Below are 8,827 nucleotides of genomic sequence, written 5' to 3' on the forward strand. Positions count from 1 at the left end.
CATAGGCATCTAGGTTAAGCAGTTGATTGGATGGAAAATCTAGTAATATTGTCTTAGACGAACAGTTTGAGGAGATTGGAAGCAGTTAGAAGGTGTGATTGAAAATATTTGTTCTTTTCCAACAGTTTGTTGGTAGATGTTGTAATGCTACCATGACCTTACAATGGATGTACTCTGTGTTCACAAATGTGAACCTTGATTCTTCTATCAACCAACAAATATGAGAGATTCATGAGAGGCATGACAAGGCCTTTTGTCGGGTATGGAATGACTAGCTAGCACGTGTGGTTGGTTTTTCATGATTGTTGTCATGTGTGTATGATTTCTTAGGTGCTTATTTCTCATCTAAATATCAATACCCTTAGTCCCTATTTATGGTAATGATTGTTTTCTTTTGTCAAGTGTGTGTATACATAATTAGCACTTGACATAAGCTCTTGTGTATACGATTTGGCATTTATTTGAATGTATAAAGGCATCTCTAATCTTGATTTGTTTCCTTGGAATTAAATTTTTTTCTAAAGTAATTAATTCATGCCTGGTAAGTGACCTTAAAGGATTAATTTTAGAAAATATTAAAATTAAAAGAAGAAAACTAAAGAAATTTTAGGCTGCTAGTGGTTGAGACTTAACTCATCCATTGTTCGAATGGGCTGCAATCTCCAAGGATTAATAAAACAAATTTGTATAAAAAGATTTATGTTACCTTAAATCTTATTATTATTTGAGTCCCCCTAACCTTACTAAGATTTGGGCTCTTCTCTTGGCATAAAAAAACATGATCCGATGCTTCAAGGTTGTAGAGGACGAAATTCTTTGAATTTTGAGAAAAAAAGAAAAAAAGAAGTTATTTTTCACAGTTGAATGCCAATTTTTAATTTGGGAGTTACGTGGAAGTTCACTCGCCGTCCATTTTCAAAATCTTGGATTTAGTTCAAAAGAAATTGTTTTTTTTTTTTTCTAAATTTTTTTTTCCAGAGTTTTCGGATGAAACTTAAGGGGGTAGAGGGCTGTGGTGTTGCATTTCTAACCCTTAGTAAGGCTCAAAATCTATTTAGTAACGAAAGGGTTTCACATATTTTTTTTGGGTCATCCAGTCCGGGTCGGGTTAGCGGGTCAAACTGAGAGACCACACCAAACAGGAGACTTGGAGTACGGTTGCAACCCAATACCCGTAAGTGCTGAATCTCTGCACGCTTTGTATGTTATAACATGCGAGAATCGGTTCGCTTTGTTCACATCAGATGATAAGAAACACAAATTCAGGTTGGTTTTCTCAGATTTCGTTTTTTATTTTTATTTTTATTTTTGTTAAATAGGATTTTTGTTTTTATTGGTCTTAAACCGACCCAAATTCTACGTGATCTCATCCCTCTTTCTTGAAAAAGATTTCTGGGTTTTTAATTTTAACTCTTCTGAACCTTTTTTTTCATTAAGTATCACTGTTAAATTCTTTCTATATTGTTGTTTCCTTTTGGGTTTTTGATTTAGATGTTTACTATGTATGATCCATTCTTCTTAGTATTTGGATTTTATAGCTAAATTTCTTGATGGGTATTTGTTTCTTATGTAAATGATAGTGTTGGATTTCTACGTTTCGTAGTATTTCTTTTATTAATGGCTTAATTTCTTTGTTGTTTCTTGATGGGTATGGTATTTCATATTTGTTTCACATGTTACTTATAGTGTTGGATTTCTAAATTTCATTGTTAAATTCTTTCTCTTTTGTTGTTTCTTATTGGGTTTTTGATTTACATGTTTACCATGTGAATTTCATTCTTCTAAGTAGTTGGATTTTATGGCTTAATTTCTGTCTTGTTTCTTGATGGGTATTTGTTTCTCATGTTATTGATAGTGTTGGAATTCTACATTTCATAGTAATTCTCTTATTTATGTCGTGTTGTGGAGGCATGAAGAGCATATTCTTGTATGGGGCCTTGGATTTTTTTTTTCTCTCATTGTTTTGGTTTCTTGGATTATAGATTTCTTTTGTTTTTTTCTTGATGGGCATTTGATTCTCATGTTATTGATAGTGTAGGATTTCTAAATTTCGCAGAAGCTATCTTCTGTATGTTGTTGCCAAGGAGTTGTGTAGTGGTGGCATAGAGAACATATTCTTGTATGGTGTATTGAATTTTACTCCCTTATTGTTCTATTTTCTTGGGTTTTACCTCCCATCTTGTATATGTAATTCAGAAGTTCAATTCTATTTTAAAATCTTGGATCAATTGAATAATTTCTGAGTGTTGAGTTTGAATTCCGGTTTATCTAATTCGATTCAACACAGTGAAAGATTTCGCAACAAATCACTTCTTTCCAAATCAATGGGTTTTTCGTTTCAAATAATTCAGTTTTATAGAGTTTTTTCTTGTCTAGAAATTGGACAGATGATCATCTTAAGGGAAAACAAATGATCTTCTTCGCCCTCCCTCTGGAATGGGAGTGATTATATCAGATAGTGTAATGGAGAGGAAAAAGATAGACGAGATTGAACCAGGACCAGTTCCACCAACAAGACCACTGGACAGATTTGGATTTGTAAAGCAAGACCCCAATGATTCCCCGCGAGGGTTAAACAAGGGTGGTTCCGCCAATCAACAGGAGAGGTATGGTTTGTTGTAGTTGTCCTTTTTAATCCTTTGTGCTCCTGACACCATATCTTATTCTAATGTTCAAATCAGTGAATGCGAGTGACCCTGAATAGATTTTATGAGATAGATAATTTTCTTGGTGTTAATCTTTGCCTAGATTTTCAGCAATAACTTTGGTAACAATTAGATACTGATTTTCTTGGCGTTAATCTTGATGTTATATGTATCTTAAAATTTTAAATGATGAAGTTGGTGGCTACTACTATGTTATAATCATGCTAGTATTAGACACTGATTTTGAAGATATAGGAATGGTCTTACCCGAGGTGTCACTTCTACTTCAAAATCTCACCTCTGCTTCCTATTCTGCTTCAAAACTAGAGTACTAATATCTCATATTGCATTTGATTCACCTTTGGTGCACCAATTTATCCTTTTGTTGTTCTATAATTTGTGGATATTAACATATTTCCTATTAGTAAATTTTTTAATTCCATTCCTCTTCCCCATTCTCTGCGTTGTCTAATTTTAATTCCTTTCCTCTATTTGTGGTTTTCATCCAGTATTTTAGAAGGAGAACTTTTTAATTGTAGTCTACTAATATCCCTCATGTGTACTTTCATTTTGTTTTGGTATGATCAACCAACCTATTTTAACACTTCTCTTTGTGATCAAAATGATGAAAATCTCGGAGTACAATCATCTTGAGACACTCTATTCTGTTTGGTTGATAAAAATTCTTCATGAGATATTATTTTTTATATCGGAGTACCTTTCCCCCATGCATTATGCGCCATTTCATTTAGTTAGCATTACACTTGTTGAAATTCTCAGGGAGGAAAGAAGGGTTAGAAAGTGGAGGAAAATGATTGGTGTTGGTGGAAGTGATTGGAAGCACTATGTCAGAAGGAAACCTCATGTGGTCAAAAGGCGTATAAGAAAGGGAATTCCTGATTGTTTAAGGGGTCTTGTTTGGCAGTTGATCTCTGGAAGTCGTGATCTCTTGCTAATGAACCCAGGAGTTTATGAGGTACCATTTTTTTTAAGACACTCATCTCATTAAATGATTTGTCCTGAAAAAATTTCTGGCTTGTTATGTTGTATTTCTTTATTTCATTATTATTTTTCTTTATACTTTACATTGTTTGTGTATGTAATATGCTTGATATTGTTTTGTGGTTGAATTCTTCATAAGAAAATATTAACCATCCTAAAAATTTAGGGTTGGTTTAAAGCGATTCTAAGCTTCTAGCAAACATGATTATTTCCACTATTTATATTTACACAAACCTTTTCATTTTGGAAAACAAGGAAGCTAAGTAGTTTTCTTTTTTATCAGTAAACATATTTTTAATGAGATTAGTAACTTGGTGATGGCGGGTATTGAACCTAGGTCTGTGGTATCATCACTTATATAGACTTTACCAACTAAGCTAGCTAACACCTTCAAGCTGAGAGTTCTATATCTCATATGGGTCATAAACTTTTGTCCATGTTGACAACATGGCGCTATTTATCCAGTTATGCGATATTCCTTGAATATTTAATATGCTCCAACTACTTCAAGTTTTCTCGAAGTTAATTTGCTTTGTATCTAGATTTAATGTTTTTATCACTTGAAGTTAGAACTTTTTATTTTATGATGCAAGTTTTAATGTGTATTTATTTGTGTGTGTGTGTGTGTCTGGGGGAGGAGATATCAAACTATCTGAACATAGTTTTCACGTTCCCCATGAATGCATGAGGTATTTCCAACACTATTACTAAATAGATGGTGGTCCTTCCATATAAATGTGCAAAAACACGATAACGACACAGATTCCTTCACCAAACATTATAAGCACTGAGTTGGGGGTTCAAAATTTCAATCCAGAATGGTTAAGTTGATACACTTGGGAATAAAGATAGTTATATTCCAGTAAGCATTTAAGTCCACCTAAATTGCGTCTCAAATTCCTTCCTGGTCAATTAAAACAAAAATAAATTCTCTTATACTTTTGGTGACAACGCTGCCTAAATAACACCACTTGGACTCCTACTGTAGTGTTGATCTCTTCTTAAAACTGACACTCTCTTCTTCCTAACCTTGATTTCTTGTTTACTTAATGTCCTGATATGTGTTGCTTGTGCTGCAGCAACTAGTGATATATGAGACATCGGCTGCAGAACTGGACATAATTCGAGATATTTCTCGTACTTTCCCTTCGCATGTTTTCTTTCAGCAGAGACATGGACCTGGACAAAGGTCCCTCTACAATGTTCTAAAGGCATATTCTGTGTACGACAGAGATGTTGGATATGTTCAGGTATGACCCATTTTGTATCACATTCTTACATCTTGACTTACACTAGTTTTGGTTCGTAATAGAGATCTTCTATTGATTTTAAGTTTCTAGAATACCATTTAATAGCTCTTTGAAATGCAGGGAATGGGATTTTTAGCAGGTCTTTTGCTTCTTTATATGAGCGAGGAAGACGCATTTTGGCTATTGGTTGCTTTGTTAAAAGGAGCTGTTCAGGCTCCAATGGAGGGATTGTATTTGGTAATCTTTCCATTTCAAGATGTGGATTTCATTCTTAGAATATATACTTACAGTTACATGTAGAGTACAATTTCTTGCATTTCAAGATTGAAAAATGCTGAGTATGTACTCAGTAATATTCTGTGGGGGAAAATATGAAGCATGCTTGCCTTCTAGTTAGATTTTGGATGGTAATTGGCAATCTAATAAGTCATATATTCGTTGGAATCCTCACAATTGGATTACAACTTTGACATTGGTATGTTATATGCCGCAATAGAAGCCAAGTTCCTGTGAGGCTATAGAATCACGTTTGATTCAAAATGAGTATGGTGTACGTACTCCTTTCGTTTTCAAAATCGAATTAGGCTGTGAAATGGAAGAATTGATTATCGCTTGCACAAAAGAAGACCTCCACTCATCTGATGGAGAAGCTACAACTTCTATGTAACAAGGGCACTCCGTCAAGAATTTGTTGTGTTGAATATTGAGTGGTATTGATGTGTCAGACACATGCCAACACACTTCTTCAAAACATCTTAATTTGTTCAATATTTATATTGCATACATGATTCTAATATTTAGTAGCTTATTAAAATACTTTATTTCTCTACTATGTAATGAAATTATTTTGAGAGCCTTATGTACTGGAATTCAATAGAAATAACTTATTGTCATCAAAACCTTATCCCAAAAATTTGCAAAATAACCCATGAATTATTACAATATGCTCCCTCTTTTATTTTGCTACTCTGACTGGTTACTTTATTTTTGTGGAGTAGGCGGGTTTGCCACTTGTACAACAATACCTCTTTCAATTTGAGCAATTGGTGCGACAGAATTTGCCGAAGCTGGGAGAGCATTTTTCCCAAGAAATGATAAACCCAAGCATGTATGCTAGCCAATGGTTCATAACCGTTTTCTCTTACTCCTTCCCTTTTCATTTGGCTCTTCGAATCTGGGATGTCTTTCTCTATGAGGTTAGTTATCTAAAATTTCGAATTATGTGCGATTTCCACATTCTCTAGCTTTATCTTATAAGCACTATTCTATGGATTAAACATACAGAGTAGTTTCTTTCTTTGCTTAAGCATCCTTTTTATATCTGTCTCAAAGCTAGATAATTTTTTTTTTCAGGGTGTTAAGATTGTATTTCAGGTTGGGTTGGCCCTATTGAAATATTGCCATGATGATTTAGTGAGTATGATGGTGCTTGACATTCCTTTTATACTTAAAATACTACTATTATATTCTGATTATTTAAAGGTTAATTTGGTCTTGATCAGGTAAAATTACCTTTCGAGAAGCTCATACATGCTTTACGAAATTTCCCTGAGGACGCTATGAACCCAGATACACTATTACCGATGGCTTTCTCAATCAAGGTTAACTTCTTTTCCTATGTCATTCTTTGGGGGACAAATATAAGAGATTTTATTAAAAACTGAAGAAAAGAGGCTAAGGTAGCCCACGATATAGAAGAAAAAAACCAAAAAGAAAAGAAAAGAAAAACAAACAGAGGGCCTGAAGCCAAGACTTAAAAATCCCAAGATCTCTAGATTTACTGCATGGGAAGGATTCTCTCTTTCCACGAAACACCTTTTTATTCCTTTCTTTCCAAAGACCCCAACAGATGGCAAAAGGAAGGATAGCCCAAAGATATATTTTTTTTCTTGGAGAAGACGTTTTGAGTCCACCCTACCATAAGTGAAAACAACGAACGAGGGAAGACCCAATCCACCTGGAGAAGAGACAAGAAGTGCGTTCAGATTGCAAACGAGAATGGACAATGAATAAGAATATGATCAACAGATTCCCCATCTCTCTTACAAAGGGAGCAAAAATTGGGAACACTAACTACACCAAATCAGATTGTCCTAACCTTTGACCCATTCTCTTCTGCCCTAACCTTTGACCCATTCTCTTCTGCCCTCTTCGTCATCACCGATGAGATTGGAATTAAGAAGGTCTAGGAGAGAAGCCACCTTAGTTATTTCCTAGTCATTGAAGTTTCTCCTGAAGCCCAAATCTGAGTATTCCCATTGCGAATCAAACAATCCTGCACTGTACTGGATTGGTTTAAGACTTGAGATTTCATGATGGTTAAACTTTTATGTGATTATGTTTTGATAATTGCTTATCACCGAGTTTCCTCTGATTATTTTCTCCTGACAAGCAAGTATTTATTAAAGTAAATAGTATGACTTCTATTTAAAAATGCTCTATCATCCACTTTTCTAGAATCTCTATCACCAGCTTGACATCTTTCTTTTCATCTCTATAAACGTATCTCACGTTGGAAAACCTGGGATTACCATTTGATCTTTATTTGAAATTACATTTAGGAGTATCTTTCTATGAATCAGATAGTTTTCCATTAACAATAGCTAATGCTAACAGAAAATCGGTATGCATTTTTAGTAGAGAAGCCTAGAAAGATGCTAGAGCCCCGTAGATGGCAAGTATGCCAAATTGTTACTATTTTCACTCTACAGGTCATGCTATTAAAGGCTTAAAATCTTGTTCAATGCAATGTTTTAGTCGAGAAAAAACAAAATGGTAAACTGGGATGTTCGTTCAAAACATATCTATGTATTTATGTATGTAGACATGCATGTGCAATAGATAGGATGAATTTTTTGCGGCATGTAGTAGGCTTCCTCAATGACCTTAACGCATCAAAGATGTACATGAAAATCTGTCATGTGAGTATCATGATCGTGAAAGAACTTTCCTACTACGTTTATTGGAGAAGTTGAAACATATCTAGTTTTATTTGTAATCCAAATCAATATGCACCAATCATCTGGAAAATTTCTGTTGATGACCACCATGAAAAACTAAACAGACACGTCCATGATTTCAATCCATGGTATATGGTTTTTTGTTTTCTTAAACAATGGTATCACTAACCCAGGAAGAGTATACTTCAAGAATGTAATTAGTTCTTCAATGGGTTATTCTCGACTTCTGCATCATAATTTTTCGATTTGGTCGACTAATAGGTTTCCAAACATTTGGAGGAGTTCAAGCAAGAGTATGAGAAGAGAAATGGGAAACAAATTCAACCTGCAGAATCAAACGGGAAGCAACTCCAGGACAGTAGGCTGAAACAGACATCGGGCAAGCATTGAAGGTGCTTTTCCAAGAATATATCAACGTCTGAAAGGAATCCAAACAGTGGGATGGGATGGTAGAGATTTTGTTGGAATCTACACATCTTGTGATGAGGAGGAATCCCTCTGCATGTCTTGTCTATTTTTCTGTATTTGGGATTAAAGATCATACATAATTAATTAATGATTACCAAGTCTTCATCAAGAAATTTGATTCAATGCTAACTATTTGTTACTCATGATCTCATTTAAAAGGTGGGTAGGCTTAGAAAAAAATTAAAATGTTTGATGTTCCAGGTTGTCTTAGCTAAATGAGGACGAGCAGAACGTCTCTGTTAGACAACGAGCGTGAGACGGCAAGATGAGATGCTTGTCAACCAGCTGAGCTCTTCATAGGCAAACAACTATGATTAAAAATCAAATTAACTAATTTTTTTTTTACGAAAGTTCTCTTGAAATTTAGATGAAAGATACCCCCATAAAAAAAAAAAAATGCATACTCATCATCATACCTTAGCACATGGTGAGGTGAATATTTTCAATATGACCCAATTAAGATAAAAGAAAAATACTAAGAAGAGACTAGTAGTGTAACAGG

The 8,827-nt window shown here is 34.5% G+C and overlaps 1 protein-coding gene across 3 annotated transcripts; it reads left to right on the forward strand.

The window, feature by feature from the left end:
- Positions 1–1,126: 1,126 nt before the first annotated feature.
- On the forward strand, positions 1,127–8,448 carry LOC147394579 (Ypt/Rab-GAP domain of gyp1p superfamily protein). 3 transcript variants are annotated; one of them, XM_086453794.1, is made up of 9 exons: positions 1,127–1,266; positions 2,377–2,606; positions 3,426–3,621; positions 4,727–4,897; positions 5,018–5,134; positions 5,896–6,093; positions 6,251–6,310; positions 6,400–6,498; positions 8,119–8,448. In XM_086453794.1, the coding sequence occupies exons 2-9, from the start codon at positions 2,437–2,439 to the stop codon at positions 8,245–8,247; spliced, it is 1,140 nt and encodes a 379-aa protein (XP_086309920.1). In that variant the 5' UTR covers positions 1,127–1,266; positions 2,377–2,436; the 3' UTR covers positions 8,248–8,448. The 3 variants fall into 3 exon arrangements, with proteins under 3 accessions (XP_086309920.1, XP_086309921.1, XP_086309919.1); XM_086453793.1 differs by lacking the exon at positions 1,127–1,266 and having other exon boundaries at positions 1,321–2,606; XM_086453795.1 differs by lacking the exons at positions 1,127–1,266; positions 8,119–8,448 and having other exon boundaries at positions 1,319–2,606; positions 6,380–6,484.
- Positions 8,449–8,827: the final 379 nt, after the last annotated feature.

The sequence above is a fragment of the Akebia trifoliata genome, chromosome 9, assembly GCF_017979445.1.
Source record: "Akebia trifoliata isolate Shusen 1 chromosome 9, ASM1797944v1, whole genome shotgun sequence".
In the NCBI taxonomy this organism is placed as follows: domain Eukaryota; kingdom Viridiplantae; phylum Streptophyta; class Magnoliopsida; order Ranunculales; family Lardizabalaceae; genus Akebia; species Akebia trifoliata.

Bases quoted from the DNA above. Each gene is read 5' to 3' on its own strand.
- LOC147394579 (XM_086453794.1), top strand. From the start codon at position 2,437: ATGGGAGTGATTATATCAGATAGTGTAATGGAGAGGAAAAAGATAGAC. The intron at 6,094-6,250 runs GTTAGTTATCTA...TTTTTTTTTCAG, and splicing joins GGGATGTCTTTCTCTATGAG to GGTGTTAAGATTGTATTTCA. The intron at 6,311-6,399 runs GTGAGTATGATG...GGTCTTGATCAG, and splicing joins AATATTGCCATGATGATTTA to GTAAAATTACCTTTCGAGAA.